Source organism: Mastigoproctus giganteus, chromosome 12 (assembly GCF_048544385.1).
Source record: "Mastigoproctus giganteus isolate SK-2022 chromosome 12, ASM4854438v1, whole genome shotgun sequence".
Taxonomy (NCBI): Eukaryota; Metazoa; Arthropoda; class Arachnida; order Uropygi; family Thelyphonidae; genus Mastigoproctus; species Mastigoproctus giganteus.
The window spans coordinates 111,492,284-111,509,202 of NC_143586.1; the positions used below are offsets into that span (position 1 = coordinate 111,492,284).

At 37.7% G+C, this 16,919-nt stretch overlaps 1 protein-coding gene across 1 annotated transcript in view; it reads left to right on the plus strand.

Annotated features, from left to right (window-relative positions):
- Window positions 1-1,430, plus strand: part of LOC150077340 (vesicle transport protein GOT1B-like) — an 88,974-nt gene extending 87,544 nt beyond the window's left edge. The window contains exon 5 of the mRNA XM_090386324.1: window positions 1,232-1,430. Coding sequence (XP_090242450.1) covers window positions 1,232-1,276 — 45 coding nt within the window. The 3' untranslated portion in view covers window positions 1,277-1,430. The remainder of the gene's footprint in view (window positions 1-1,231) is intronic.
- The last annotated feature ends 15,489 nt before the right edge of the window (window positions 1,431-16,919 follow it).

Here is a 16,919-nt window from a genome sequence, read left to right on the forward strand (position 1 = left end):
GCTTATCTGGTCTGCACTGTGTAGACTACAAACATTGATATCATATACTTGGATTTGATACAGGAAAGCTTTTGATACTGTTGCACATAAAAGATTGATGTACAAATTGGAGCTGTGTGGCATTAACAGCAAGTTACTGCTTTGGATAAAGGAATGGTTCAGTGGGAGAAGGAGTGGTTATTAATGGACATTGCTCTTCATGGACTAATGTTATTAGTACTTGGCCCATTGTTGTTTTTTATATTTATAAAGGTATATCAGGCTTAATGTCCAAGTTTGCAGATGATACAAAGGTTACAGGAAGGTTAATGATTGTACGCTACTACAACAGAATTGGAGGTTAAAGGTTGTACGCTACTACAACAGAATCTAGAAAAGTTGGGCAGATGGGCTGAAAAACGGCAGTTGAAGTTTAATATTGACAGAAATTTAATATTGCATATGGGTAACAGTAACCAACTGTGTGATACTACACTCAGGGTAGTGGAAAATGAAAAAGACCTGGGAGAAATTGTGCAGGCAGATATGAAGTTCTCTGAGCAGTGTAGACAGGCTGCCAGCACAGCCCATGGGGTTTTATCAATGATATACAAGAACTTTGCTAGCAGGGATAGGGAGATGATTATCCTATTGTACAAAGCAGTGGTTAGGTTACATCTTGAGTACTATCTGGAGGCCTCATTTTAGAAAGGTTGTAGATCTGCTGGAATGGTGCAGAGAAGGACAAAGAGATTGTTGAAGGGAATGAAAGTGTTGTCTTACCAAGGAAGGCCTCAGTTCTGCAAACTGCAGTGACTGGAGACTAGGCGCCTGCATGGGGACCTGATTGAACTGTTTAAGGCTTTGAATCGGTTGAGCAAGCTCCATGCTGATGCGCCTCCGTAGCCAGGTGGGAAGGAACAGCAGTGCGTAGCACACGCTTCTTGATTAGACCGGGGTTCGAGCCCGTCACCACCAAATACTGAGGATGCGGAAAGGTCAGGGAATGACCTTTCCGCATCATGTAGTACACTCATAAAAACTTCCTTCTACATATTGTAGGCCACTGTGATGTTTTTGGTTAAAACTGCAATTTCAAAATTGTCAACATAAATTGAGTTTTTTTAACATTAAAAAATATATGTAACTTATATGGTTTGAATGCAAACCACTGAGTATTTCAATGAGCAAGTAATGATTTTGATGATTATTATTTTAGCAAGTTACTAAGAGCCTTATTTTTTCTTGGTAGTTTGTGGACAGGATTGCTGGAGATGCAAGCAGATCAATGGTCTGAAAATTGCCATTTAGTTCTCCCTGTAGTAACCCATCCAGGTTTCTGTACAGAATAAACTGTAAACATGCATTTGAGAGCTGCAAATTGTACAACATACTGTACAGTGACTAAACGTTGTTTGAAGTAAAGTATGCCGTATGTTATAAATATTGTATGTTTGACTGGTAAAGTTAAGTCTGAAGAAAGTTTTTATGTAAAAAGAAAACTATTTTCACTATGAAGTTTTTGTTATTAAATTTTGTTTTATACAGCAAGTTTGTATTTTATTTCATGCTTGATTAAACATACTTTTTTACTGTAATATAAATAATCTTGTGATATACATAACCAGAAAATGATAGTTGACCTATAGCATCCTTTTTGTGTGTGCCAAAAATATTATTTGGCCAAATAATGCATAAAATTTCATTCCTTCATGTATGTATGAGGGGTATTTGAAACATTGCTGGCTACCTTGTATTTCATTATTTGAGAATAAAATAAATAGGATAATATTAAATTACAAACATTTACAGGGGAAGGAGGAGGTCACTTTTCAATTAGTGGCAGTGCTACAAGTATAAAAGGCGCCTCCATAGCCAGGTGGGCAGGAGCAGCATTGCGTAGCACACGCTTCTTGATTAGACCGGGGTTCGAGCCCATGACCACCAAATACGGAGGATGCGGAAAGGTCAGGGAATGACCACCGTATATCCCCGGAACAATATGGCCTTAGTTGCTAATGCTCCTAAAAACCAAATAACAAACAAACGAGTATAAAGTTATTTTCATCTAAACAAGAGAAACTGATGAAAATTATGGAAGTAAAGTACACACACACACACACATATATATATATATATATATATAAAAAACTGATATTAAATCAAAATTAATGCCAGTAGCATGGCAAATTTCTTAATTTTTTTATTATATTTTTTACTATTTTACTTAACTACTTCATTATTCTAATATATATATATATTTTTTTTTTTTAAGTGAAAATATAATTCCAAATAAAATAATTAAATAATAAAATAAAATAAAACTTTTTCATGTTTCCTGGCTTCAACTAACTTTTTCACTTAACCAACTAATGTCTAATCTTGATTGCATCAGATAAGAGGGCTTTGCTATAATTCAGAAGTAGTTCAAGGCCCTTCATGTTCATTGCCCTTAAAGCCTATATAACTTTATATATTTGTAACTTTGTAAAACACACCAAGTACAGAATGAAAGCCAGGGTTTTTAAGTTTTTTTTGGTGATTGACATTTCATTGTGACTTCTAGTTGTGAAGCATAGAAGAGATGATTAGCAGAGCCAGATTTCTGCCGATACAAATTAGACAATTGTCTAGAATCATAATTTAGCAAATTTGGGAAACAAAAAGAAAAAAATTTACATGAAACCATATTTGGATATAAAAGTTACTGCATTTGTGAAATAACTTTTTTTTTAGCTAAAAATTGCACAAGCTAGGCAGAGTAGACAGCATTTGGCTGCAATGCACCTCGTTTCAAATCTTTGGTTGAAAATAGCCTGATATGCCATAAGAAATGCCTGTCTCTTAACCCAGCCATTTCAAAAATAGTTGCTGTCGTTAAACACAGAATTATTGTTTAATAATTTTTGCTTAATGACATCACAAAATAATTATAAATTCATTTTGCAAAATAATTATTTTATTATATAATTGTGATTAATAATTATATACAATGATTATTAATTATTTTCATATGCGAAATTATTATAAAATAATTTTGACATTCTCATTTTAGGACATCAGAACTTCAAAATCATGCACAGCTTCTTGTTGCATGGATTGATAAATTTTGACCTGATTTTCACTCAAAAATTCAATCCGTATACACATGTTAATCTGTACTCTTGGGACATGGTTAAATGTGATGCGTTACAAAACAGTACCTTCAAAAGCTTTGCATAAATGACTAAAGAAGCAATGGAATGAGCTGTAAAACCATCTTTATGTATAGTAACATATCAGGTAATGTTTGTTCCTGCCACACCCACTCTAACATGATCAGTGGTAACTGATTCTGTTCTTTAGTTCATGTTAATTTGTTGGCAGCGGTGGCTAATGAATCTAATTGCTAATGAAATCCCAGTGAAAATAATCCTCTAGGACTCGTTTAATGTGTGTGACCAAGGAACCAAAGCACAGAACTGCCTTGCCGCATCCATCAGTTTGGAAAGTTCATATCCTAAACGCGGGTGGTCTATGGTCCTCCACCTTCCACACTGATGCGGGGAAGGGTGAGTGACCATAGACTGATTATCTGGATCTTCGGTTATATGCAGTAAAAGAAAGCTTTCTAGATATACAACCCTTATAGCTTTTTTTTTTTTTTTTTTTTTCATGAAGGAAAATTTTAAAAATTTGTTTTTTAATAATTGTTTTTAATTTCATAAAAATGACTAATTGGTGACACCACGTTTATTTTCAATATTTAATGAACTTAGATATGGATAATAGGTCTGTTTCATTTTCTTTCTTTTGTTCCCCCACCATCTTTGATTGATTGCCCTTATTCTTGTTTGTTAGTTAATTTATTTACATTTTTTTCTGTCTTTAAGTCTGTGTTTGGTTAATAATTTAATTTTCTACATAATATTCAGTTTTCTGTTTAAATTTACAAGGTTTGTTAATAGATGTTTCATATTTGCATCTTGTTTTGGCTTATCAATTTGACAATCAGCATCTAATTTGCATTTTTTAAAAATTCTTTCTTAGTCATTGGTTAACCATATTTAAGATCTGTCTTTTGTTGTATCTATGTTGATTGCTCGCATGGGGATATCCATGGTTCTTTTACTGTTAGTGAGCCATGACAGAAATGCAAGTATCTGAGTATTTCTACAGGGCTAATGCCTCTTGAAAAAGTGGTCACTGTGGCTCCCCTAAACTTCCTTACTTTTATTTTTTTTTAGGATTTTCTTCTTTTGTTGGGTTCACCTTCCCACACAAGTCAGTTGGAGTGCTGGTCTCTGAGCTTGTTTTCAGCAGTAGTTGCACCAATTTTAAACAGTAAATCTTGTCGCTTTTCTTTCCCCACAGTCCAGGCTTCCGGTTATTTTTTTCTGAAATATTTCTAATTCATTCATCATTAAGTTCTAGCAAGAGCTTATGCTTTTTATGGTACTCACCACTAGGTGAGTACCATAAAAAGCATAAGCTCTTGCTAGAACTTGATAAAAATAATGGGTATTATGAGTCCTTTCTATAAATAATTTCTATTTTTCTAATTCCTATTTTAATTTTCGCTTGTGCAGGTGGCAGTGGCACCTCATCTTCATTACTGTTTTCAGTTGCAACTATCTCTTCAACATGGTATGTCTTTTTAATTTCATAAAAATCTTTAATTGATTCTTTAACTGATTGTTTCAACATTTAATTAACAAAAATATAATGATTTCTGTATGCCATAGAAATCATATTGGTTAAAATTAAAATTAGTAAATTGATTAAAATTAGTAAAATCTTAATTTATATTATTTGAAGGTAATACTTGACTGTCTCTGATGAGAAATTTGTTACTTTATGATTTTTCATATGTGGCTTACAGTCAATAAAAAAGCATTTTTTAAGGCAAAAAATCAAAAAAAAAAAAATTGGTATAAAACTAAATTATATGTGGGACTGCTTGCTTGTATATTTCCACTGGTGGCACACATGCCATTGTTTCTCCAGCATTGTACTAGTCTATTCAAATGAAAAGTGAGCTCACTGGTGACAAAATTATTATTGGAACACCTTTTCAGTGCTAAAAATTAGACAACTCCATGATATTTATGCAAAAAAACATTCAGCTGATGTTTCACAGTCATCTTTGGGTTGCACTTATTTCATGCTATTTTCTTTCTCTTAGCTTTGTCTCAATAACAGATACTCAAAGTTGGATCCAAAATAGGTAGACTGCAGACATTGATGAGAAGAGACTTAAGAGCTCTCCGATGAGTGATATGCAGACTTCATCAACCAGGAATTCAGGATGCCTACCAGAACTGATATTAGTATAAGGATCACCTGTAGGATGCTGCATAGCACTGAATTTTACAAAAAAAAAGCTACAATACACGTACCAAACATTATAGCACAGAGTGCACAACCCATTGTAATTGGTCCCTGGAATGTGGGAAAGCTGTCATGGAGTGATGAATCACAGTACACAGTTTGCTGATCTGATGGCGGTGTTTGGGTCTGGTGGGTGCCTGGAGAATGTTATTTACCAGAGTTGCTCCCACTGCGAAATTTAGTGGCGTCACTATCTGGGGTTGGATCATTAGTCATTATTCCGGGAATAGTGAATGCCATTTGGTACATGACACACCAGAACATTCTGCCCTTAAACTGTGGTAGCAGTATGGGCTAGCTCCTTTTATGTTTCAGCATGAAAATGCATGATGTTATGCTGCACAGCCTGTAGCAACCAGCTTTGGAGACATGAGCATACAAAAGCCTCATTGACTATCCACAGCCACTATCTTAACCCTCATTGGGATGAAGTAGAACTTCAGGCAAGTCAACACATTTGCAGTTATTACTGAATCGATTACTGTGTTGTAGGAGGAATAACCAAAATACTACATTCTTGTTCAGTATTATGATGCAAGAAAGCAGAAATTTGCATCTGCTAAAAACAAAAAAAAGCTGGTTGTTCACACCTTTCCCATCACCAAAAAAGTGGCTATCCAGTTCCATTTAGAATGTTACCAAACTCTCTACCTTGATGACTGTAGCAGGCAGTTTATTCCAGTCTACAGTACGCTGCATGAAAGTAAACTTTATGATATCCCACCTTCTATTACTCCCCAAAATGTATTTTTGATCCATTGTGGATCCCCTTCATGGCCTTGTATACCTCTGTCAGATTCCTCCTAAAATGTCTAGTTACTTAGATTGCAGTTTGCATCTTTCTAAGCCATTCTTTGTATAACACCTCTTGCCAATCTGGGTACACTTCCTGGATTACTTTTAACTCTGCTCCAGGCTTGTAACTCCTAGATTTCTGTTGCCTAAGTGCAAAACACTTTGCATTAAAGTTCATTTGCCATTGTACAACTGATCTAAATTATTTTTAAGCAAAATGGTTTGGTACTGGTTGAATCATCAGCAAATTTTGACGACTGCACTCCCATGTCAATGTCATTATGGACAATAAACATGTGGCACAAAAAATGACCTCCCAGAGGACAACACTGGTTTAACCACTCTGCCTACTAACTTTTAGCCAGCCCTTGAGTCAGTGAAGGACCTTTCCATTAATCCCAAATTGCTCCAGTTTATTTATGTTGTAGCAAAATTTAGCTTCATAGAATTTTTTCTGTTAACTTATGTATCCCTGTTTATATATCACGTTTATATACCTTGCTGCTAGTTATCAGTACAAAGCAGATTGATGTTAGAGCATGTGAACTCATATGGACATAGATATATATTGTAGTATTACTATGTTGTCCTTTTAGGAGGTATCTCAACCTTGTTATTGGTAGCCCTCTGAGGTCTTCATAGTGTTGACAATCATAGACTATGTGGCTCCAGCTTTCGCTTTCCCCACATATACAGTTTGGGTCCTCAACGAGTCTGAAGCCAAACAGCTTCTCCTTGTAGGGTCCGTGTCCGGTGTATAGTGTTGTCATATGGTACCCTGGGAAGTACCATGGTGGCTGCTTTGGGTATATTTTCCGGAGGTCTGGTAGAAATCTTTTTGTTACTTCGCCTTTTGTAGTCTCTGTCCACCTCTGCCAAAGATCTAGGAGGTGGATCTGTAGCCTAATTTTTTCGTTTTTTAGGTTGCCTGCCGGGTCAGTCGTGTATCCTTGGTGGGTAGCGGCCACTCCCCTGGCCAGCAAAAACAGTAGCCCCGCCCAAACTGCCTCCAGGTCCAGAGGGAGCGCTCCAGCAAGTACCTGCAATGCTGGGGTACTTACCGTGCTGCAAGCACACGTTGATAGCAGTATGGTCCTTTGGGTCATTTCTAGTGTTCTTTTGTTGACTACCAGTGTCATTTTTGGATACCACGCCGCTGCTGTGTAGGTGATTGCTGGAAGGAAGGAAGGTTATTTTATAGTAAAGCATCAGTCTTTTTTTCTTGAGTCCCCAATCTTTCCTTGTGATTCTGGTTACCATTCCAGAGTATCCTCTGATTTTTCTTCTTATGTATTTCAGATGTGGCTGGAACGTCAGGTTTTTATCTAGGATAATGCCCAGATACTTCAGTTGGCTCACAAATTTGATTGTTAATTTTAATTTGTGGGGGTCGTCGTAGTTGTAGAGTCCACTTTAGGAGGATTGATGAGGTCTTGTCTGACAATATTTTCAGCTGGTTCTTTGATCCCCATTGCTGCAGCCGCCAGTGCCTGATTTGCCAGCGTCTCCAATTGGGCCCTGGAGTCCGCCTCTACCGTCAATGTCGTCCGCGAAGGCGTGTGCTGCCACAGAACCCAGGTCCGTTGTTAGGAATTCATCGAGGACCATTGTCCAAAGGAGCGGCCCAAGCACTGACCCCTGCAGACATCCTCTGTGCACCTCTCTTCTTATTTTTTTTATAGTGTACGTTGATTTCCACTCTTCTTTGCGTTAAATAGCTTTCAATTACTTTGTAGAGGTTAAGAGGCACCTCAGCCTCCCTCAACCTTGCCGGGACGCTTGGCCACTAAAGTGAATCAAACGCTCCAGCAAAGTCAACAGAGATGTGCAGCAGATACTTTTGTCTACAATCCTGGAATATCCTTAGCAAGTTTCCCAGAGCGTCCACAGTTGAGGATCCTGGTCTGAAGCCATACTGGTTTCTGGCATGTAATCCCTGCTGCTTCGTAGTGTTTTATAACTCTCACATGGAGTAATCTTTCAAACAATTTGCTTGCCACTGGGAGCAGTGCGATGGGTCGATACGAATCCGGAAATTCTGGATTTTTGGTAGGATTTTTCAGTATTAGTTTTAAATTTGCTGTTTTCCGTGCAGTTAGGAAAAGTCCTGTTTTCAAGCATCTATTGTATAGTGTGAGGAGCTTTTTTTATTTTTTTTTATTTACATACATTTTTATTACATATATATATATATATACATAGATAAAAACATTTTCTACGTAAGAAACAATTTTAATTATACAGCTTCACTTGCAAGAAATAAAACACAATAAAAGATATACTATGTGTATATGTACTTGTTTTGGGTGGCACCTAGACGTTTAGTCGAACTTCACCTGGGAAAATCTGTTGAGAGAGAGTAACTGTGTCTACTTATCTAGTGCTGCTGCACCAATTTGTCGTCCAGTGGAAGGAGTGCAATACCAAAGGAAAGGAGCCCTCAGGCTGCCCAACCCGAGGGGAAAAAAATAATAATAAATAAAGAAAGAAAATAAAAAAAAAGAAAATGAATAATAAAAAAAAAAATTTATGTATAGTTAATACCATTTTATACATTCTATATTATTACTAATTTAAGAACACAACATTTAGTTTCTAAGTTAACAGTTGTAAGGTAGAAATATAATTTCATGAATACATCCGTCAATACTACTGTTCACTTCTAGAATTAGTAAACAAGGTGTGTCTTCTTTTAAACACCTTGTCAGAAAAGGATTGGAATGCTGCAAAGTTCTTGGCATCTTGAATCAAAATATCGAGGTCAGTCCTAATAGGTTGAGTGCTGTTAAATAGTTCTTGTCTGCAGTCGTCATAAGCCGGGCAATAAAGCAGAACATGCCTCGAATCTTCTACTGCCCCCACAAAAACACAAAGGGTCAGGTTCAAATCCAAATTTACACAATTTATCCCGCAGTGAACCATGTCCATTTATTAAATATGATGTTGTCATTGAAGGATAAAACCATCCCATAACTTGCTTATTTACAGCAAACGTTACATCTTCAATGAACTCCCTGGTGTCATTTCACTGGATTGCCATCTGTATTTCCACTTCTCAGTGAATTTTGTCCAAAGATTAATTTTCTCCTGCCGAATGTCTGTGGCCGGATTACTTGCAATGTCGAGGATTTGAGTTGCCAAACCTTTCTTTAAGTTAGAAATCATGCCTCGGTATGCCACATAAAGGTCAATCAGGATACAACCTGAGATCACTTGTAGAGCATTGGTTGATGTTGGTCTGCAGCATCTGTGTGTTGCCAATATCATCTTCCTCTGCAATGATAAGAGTTTGGCCTTCACTGTGACGTGAGTAACCCTAGGAAACCATATGGCAGCCGCATATACTACAATTGGCAAATATATAGCCTTATAATATAATGCCAAAGTTTTGTGCTTTATACCCCATTCAGCTCTTGAGAGCCTAATCACATTGGCATAAACTTGTTAATCTTTTCAGCTAAGTTCTTTACGTGGGGGATAAAAGAAAATTTATCAATTAAGAGACCAAAATTTTGAGAAACAAGGAATTTGGACATTGTTGATATGAAGTTTAGGAGGTCTGTTATAATCCAGTTTATTGTTGAAGATCATCATGTTAGTTTTCGTCTCAGAAATTTTTAATTTGCTTATTCTAGACCATTCCAGCAAATCATCCAGGATTTCTTTCCCATGTGTTTCTAGCAAAAGTCTTGACCTGCCTGGTATGCATACATACCGCTAAATCGTCGGGATACGCTATTTTATTGCAAATTTGACTTTCTTTTAGTAACCATTGGTCTAGAACAGAATTCCAGAGGAGAGGCCCAAGGACCGAGCTTTGTGGGCATCCTCTGGAAAGGAATTTTGAAAATACCAAGTGTTGTGAGATGACTTTTATCTGCCTATTTGAAAAATAAGATCTAATACCTGATATAGCAAATCATCACATTCTGCCTCTTGATGTGACCTGAGGGCACTCCCACCAGAGTGTATCGAAAACGCCCTCAAAGTCGATAAAAACAACCATCATGTATTTTTTGTCTGTAGTTTTACATAGATTCACCAATTTCTGATGGCATCTTCAGTGGAGGAGCCCTTAAAGCCGAATTGTGAATTAGAACTCATATTACTTGCAGCCAAAGCCTTCTGCATCCTAGGCGCTAATAATCTCTCATAAAGCTTTCCAAGATTTCCTAGAAGGGATATTGGGCGATATGCCTTGGGTTCCGTTGCCAATTTTCCAAGCTTTCTGAGCATCTTTACTAATGCAATCTTCCAAAAATTTTGAAAAGTCCCCTCTAATAGACATTTGTTGAATACATTCAACAATATATGTGGAAAATGTTAGTGAAATCTTTTGATTGCCGCATTTTCAACTAAGTCCATTCCAGGACATTTTGACAGATTGATTTTAGAAATTGCAAGTGCAAGTTCATCTAGGCTAAATAGTTCCGTGTCATTTGATCCCTTGTGAAATCCGTTAACGAACCTTATCTGAGCTTGTTCGGTGTGAGCTTGCTCTGGGTGATCATCAGGGAAAAGTCTCTCTATAATAGCTTCAACCTTGGAGAGCCAATCAGTAGTCAGACTTCCGTTAGAGTAAACAGAACTATATATCTCAGGAGTTAGTTTGTCACGACAAATTTTGTATATTAATCCCCATGGGTCAGAATTACCTGTATGGGACATAGTGGCATAGTGGCATAGTGTTTTATGGAAGGCGCCACCGGTGGTTTCCCACATCTGCGCCATGGTACTTTGTGAAGAATTTACAGAATCTCTGTAAAAGCCAGAAAAAGTGTGGTGTCTGGTTTGTGACAGAGTTGTGCTGTGTTTTGTTGTTCTGTCTCTGGCTGCTTAGCCGCAAGGCCCCTAAGGGAACCCCACGTTGCCCGCCACCACCACTGGGAGGTGAGCCAGGCTGCCCATTATACTCTGGCTGGCCTCCGCCAGGGTTGCCTGAGCTTCCTGACGGAGCCAAAAAAAAAAAAAAAAAAAAAATATATATATATATATATATATATATAAATAAAATAAATAAAAATAAAATAAAATAAATAAAAATAAAAGATAATAAAAATAAATAAATAAATAAAATAAATAAAAAATAAAAAAAATAAATTAATTTAAAAAAAAAGTAAAATAAAGTAACAGATTAAAAAAAAAAATAAATAAATTAAAAAAAAAAAAGGGGGGAGAGAGAGAAAGAGGATGGGACACTAGTTTCTGCCATGAGGAGCTTTTGGCTTCCGCAATAGCTTCGAAATATTCCTTGCGTAATTGACAATAGACTTCTTTTAGTCGCCTAACGTCTGTTTCTGTAAAGTATCTGTGCCTCTGGAAATTCTTCCTTGCATTTATAACCCGTCTTCTCAAAACAGATATGCACTCTCGATTCTGACCACTCCGGCTACGTCTTGGATCTTGTCATATATTGATTACATAATTGTAATCAATATACGACAAGACGCCGACGATATGTAGACCTCTGTCGAGATGGGGCATAATGATCAGTCTATTTTATTTAATTTTGTTGGTCCAGTGTTGTAGATAGTGTTTGTTTCCTTTTTAGTGATATTTCACATAATTTGGACATGGTGCCATCAGAGGGCGCCGCTAAATTTTCAATTAATTGGCATTTTTTAAAACATATTTTGGTATTGTGCATGTCGACCTTTCTAAATTATTTTAGGAGCGTTTCTTCTGCGATACCCTTTTTCTTCACTCCCCCCCTTTCTTTTCTTTTCTTTTATTTTTTTTTTATGTATGGTTAATTTGTATTTTTGCTTTACTGGTTTGTCATGCTACTGTCATGTATTTTATTTATTTTAATCCCAGGGGTTATATATATATACAAGCAGTTCTCGCTTTACGAGTTCCTGGGTTTACGAATTTTTTTTTTTTTTTTAAGTATCAAGTATCAACAAAATCAAAAATATGAACATTAATTGCAAAAAATGAATGTTAAGCATTCATAAATACCGCATTTCAAACCACGCGCGTAGTTATGCAATACAGTGTACCCCGCTTTACGATATTTAATCTGTTACCATCGAATCGCGAAAATATCGTAATGTGAACTCAATAACACTGTTTTTTGGTAATTCATTCCACGACCTCGGAAGTTCAAATTTTCGCTATATAATTCCCTAAACTGTCGTTTTTATAAAGTGTAAATTGTATTAGCTACCAGGAGCTCACATCTGGTGAGTATGGGCTTGGCATGCCCAGGGTCCTGAACTGGATATCATCATTCTTCCCTTGGTGGAAATTTCTTGGTGATTCTCTCTCTCTCTCTCTCTCAGGGTAATAGGGAAATTTTTATTTTTGGCCGATGCAGCATAAGCCCCAGGCTTCCTTGCACCATATGGCTAATATTAATAATAATATATATATATAAGATTGTATATACATATTTTTTTGTATTAGGTATAAATAGAAATGGAAACAAAATTCAGCAATGGAAGCGCCTAAAAAACCAAATACATACTGCTGTACAGCACTGTTAAGTGGTGTTCTATCAACTAGTATTGAATGTTCGCAAAATTTTATACATTGCAGATACGTGGTAACGATGACATACAGTCTAGGAAATATGTAAATTATTGCGTTTAGTTTATAAATTATTAATAGAAAGTAATACATAAAATTCTATGTGGTAGATGACGCTCATCAACCGGTGCAATATTGGAGGCTTCAATCGGTGAAACCCATGTTTAGTATGCAGAGCAAAGTTTCCGTCATCCCCCCGTCCCTCCCCATTTGTTTCAACCCATGCACGATAGTAGGTACGATAGGTTTTGATATCTGTCGTGTTTGGGGTTTTCATAAAAAAAAAAAAAAAATTACATATACTATGCCTTATTAACTATACATAGAATTTTTTATTTATTTATTTTTATTATTATTTTTTTTATTTTTCATTATTGTTTTTTTTCTATTTATTTATTTATTTATTTATTTTCTTTTGTTTTTCCCCCCTGGGTTGGGCAGCCTGAGGCCTCCTGTCCTTTGGTATTGCACTCCTTCCACTGGACGACAAATTGGTGCAGCAGCACTAGATAATAGAACCCCTCAAGGAAAATCAAGTTAACAAGTGAAGATAACATTAACAAAATGCAGGATGTAATCAAGAAAATTAAAGACATTATCAACACTAATCCATTTGTGACTAACAACGAAGAATTGAAGGAAATCAGTATTAGCAGAGACAACTTAAAAAGAGCAATCAACTGGCTCCCAAATAAAGCTACAGTCGGGCCAGACAAATTCCCACTTTTTATGATTAAAATCTGTAGCTGTTTCATCATCGATATATTATTACATCTGTTTCAGAAAATAATGGAAGAGGATTTCCCGAAGCTGTGGAAAAGCTATTAGGTAAAACCTATCCCCAAAATAAAAAAACCCTAAATCTGTAAAAGACTTGAGACCAATCGCTGTTGGATGCTCTTTGCAAAAAATATTCGAAAAAACAATCCTGGACATCACATCCAACATTGCTTCAAACACAGACCTGAATACCTGCACTCAGTACTTCCTCAGAGATCGATCATCACCAACCTCATGGGAACTCTACTAAGGATTCAGCAAGCGCTAAATAACAAGCAGCAACTGGATGTTGTTTTTCTAGATGTGGCAACCGCATTCGACAACGTATCCATCCCAGTTCTAATAGTTATTCTGAGGGACTACTTCCTCATTATTTAGGTCTGACGTAACCGAGTGGTCAGGAGCGAGAGTGCATAGCACGCGTTCCTTGAATGGACCGGAGTTCAAGCCCGTGACTACTAAATACGATAAATATTTGTATTGACGATTTATTGTAAACTCTACCGACTTGGTTGTCGTGCCGGAGTATAAACAGAAAATTTATTACGGGAAATGTCCTCCATTTTTTAACGAAGAGATGCTGCGCAGACAAATCACAATAACAAACGGGAACATGTGCGCTACGTACCAAGTCCCACAAGGACTTGGTACGTAGCGCATACGCGGCGCTCTGGGCAACCAGGGAGGAGCTAACCGGTATTAGAAACCCCAATTTAATGATTCAGTATATTAATAGATGTGTTATCCCTATTCCTATATACGAGTCACAAATCTGGTCTTCAGCTCCCGAAAGCATTAGAGCAACTGTCCACTACCACTGCTGCGGTGCGTGCGCGTATAGTGTGTGGCAGCCTACGAATGAGCTCCAATTCGAGTTATATTAATAATTTGTGCAGTTATACTGTTTTGATTTCCGAGAAAGATGCGCTTAAGAATTCGTCTGGTGATGATCTGACCAGTAATGATGCCAAATCGCCTGCATCTTCCTCAGGTAATATTTTATTGCAGGAGTGGCCAACTTAATATGTGATGCGATCTATTTTTTTCCTTCAAAATGTGTCGCGATCTACCATCTCAAAAATTTCATTTGTGCACAAGGTGTACAAATCGAAGATGACTGTATATTTAAAATTTTCGTTGTGATCGACCGAAATTAAATGCACGATCGACTCGTTGGCCACCCCTGTTTTATTCTTTATAATTTTTTGGATGATTGTATCAGTACGATACAATACTTCCGTTGTTCGACTATAGAACAAAAACAGTTAGTTATTGACAATTCCCGCTGGACGCAGCAATGAGCGATCCTTCCTTTCCATTGTTGGACGATCGTGAGTGCTCCCACCTCGTGGTATCTAGGTTGAGCAGTGTTGAACAGCCGGAGGCTGTTCAACACTGCGTCATCATCTCTAGGTTGAGCAGTTCAACACTGCTTTAGTCACTGCTTTGTTTTAGTCATAACCTAGAGATTAATGACTAAAACAAAAACACTGCTCAACACTGCTCAACCTAGATACCCCGATAGGGTCGAAGTATTTTTGTAGTTCTTTTATTTTGGCTTTGGCCTTTGGTTGCAGTAGCTGGCAGATTTTTGGTCTTCCGAGGTTTTTTTTTTTTTTTTTTTTTTGAGCAGTGTTGAACAGCCTCCCACCAAGAAATTTATACCGTATGTGAATGCCGTATTTCCTAAATCTCCCACTTGGTTTTCTCCTGGTCTTTATACCACCTACCTCATTACTGGACACGGATCAATAAACCATAAATTAACATCCATGGGAATCATTGACAACCCCTACTGTGCATGTGGTGAAATAAAAGACTGGAACCATCTAGTATATACCTGTCAACACTACGAGGACCTCCGCAGCATCCTGTTTACTCGTATACAAGATAACCCTCAAGGAAATGAACACTTTTTCATCACAGAAGAAAACTACTACTATGAGTTTACCAAGTTTGCACAAGCCCTCTTCACAAGACGGAGCACCCTATTGCCAACACAAAATAGGAACAACCCAAACATCTGATCCTAACCTAACTGGCCAACCGATCTTAACCTGGATAGGATCAACTGGCGTATGGACCACCTCATTCCTCAGTGGCAACTTGCACACGGCTCTCTTGCTGTGTCTTATTTATCGTCCTTCCCGGGTTCCCCTTTCAACTGAACTGATGGCGCTTATTGCTCCATTGATAACCTGGAGGATACCTTCGCCTACATCCTCCATATTTCTAGCTATACCCTCCTTTCTTGCGTACACTCTGTACTTCCCCGACTCTACCTTTTTTTTTTTTTTTTTTTGTCTCCGTCCAGGAAGCTCTGGCGACCCTGGCGGAGACAAGCCAGAGAATAATGGGCAGACTGGCTACCTCCTAGTGGTGTGTGCGGGCAACGTGGAGTCCCACTAGGGGCCCTGCGGCCAAATGCCAGGACACACAACAGAACCTAACACAATATGTCATATACAACACACAACACTTTTCTGGCATTTACAGTAGTACTGTATTCCTTCACAGCGAACATATGGCGCAGATGTGGGAAACCACAGGTGGCGCCTGACCCTAATACTATGCACACTACGTTCAACACTGCGCCTGAAATAAACTACAACAAACAACTTCTCTCTCTCTCTCTCAGGTAATTCAGAAATTTTTTTTTCGGCTGGTGCAGCCTCAGCCTAATAACAAAGTGTTCTGCTTCGCCTTCGGTAAGGTATGCGCGTGCACATGTGCATTTTCGTATGCGCGTGCTGGCTGATTGTATCAATACGATACAATACTTCCATTGGCCGACTATAGAACATGTTTATTTTCGTATGCGCATGCGCATGTTTATTTTCGTGTGCGCATGCGCATGTTTATTTTCGTGAGCGCGTGTCCCTCCACTACTGTCCATCCAGGGGTATACCAGCAACGATCCTTGGACACTCCATCAATAACCTGAATGAAATCAGGCAGGAAAAGAAAAAAATTGCCATTCTACTACTTCAGACCTGGCAGGACAGATGGACTGCTACCGACAAGGGCCCAATCACCAAGAAATTTATACCGTATGTGAATGCCATATTTCCTAAATCTCCAACTTGGTTTTCTCCTGGTCTTCATACCACCTACCTCATCACTGGACACGGATCAATAAACCATAAGTTAACATCCATGGGAATCATTGACAACCCCTACTGTGCATGTGGTGAAATAGAAGACTGGAACCATCTAGTATATACCTGTCAACACTATGAGGACCTCCGCAGCATCCTGTTTACTCGTATCCAAGATAACCCTCAAGGAAATGAACACTTATTCATCACAGAAGAAAACTACTACTATGAGTTTACCAAGTTTGCACAAGCCCTCTTCACAAGACGGAGCACCCTATTGCCAACACAAAATAGGAACAACCCAAACATCTGATCCTAATTTATAGATGGAATTATTAGTGAATTGTAAATATATCAGTTGTATAA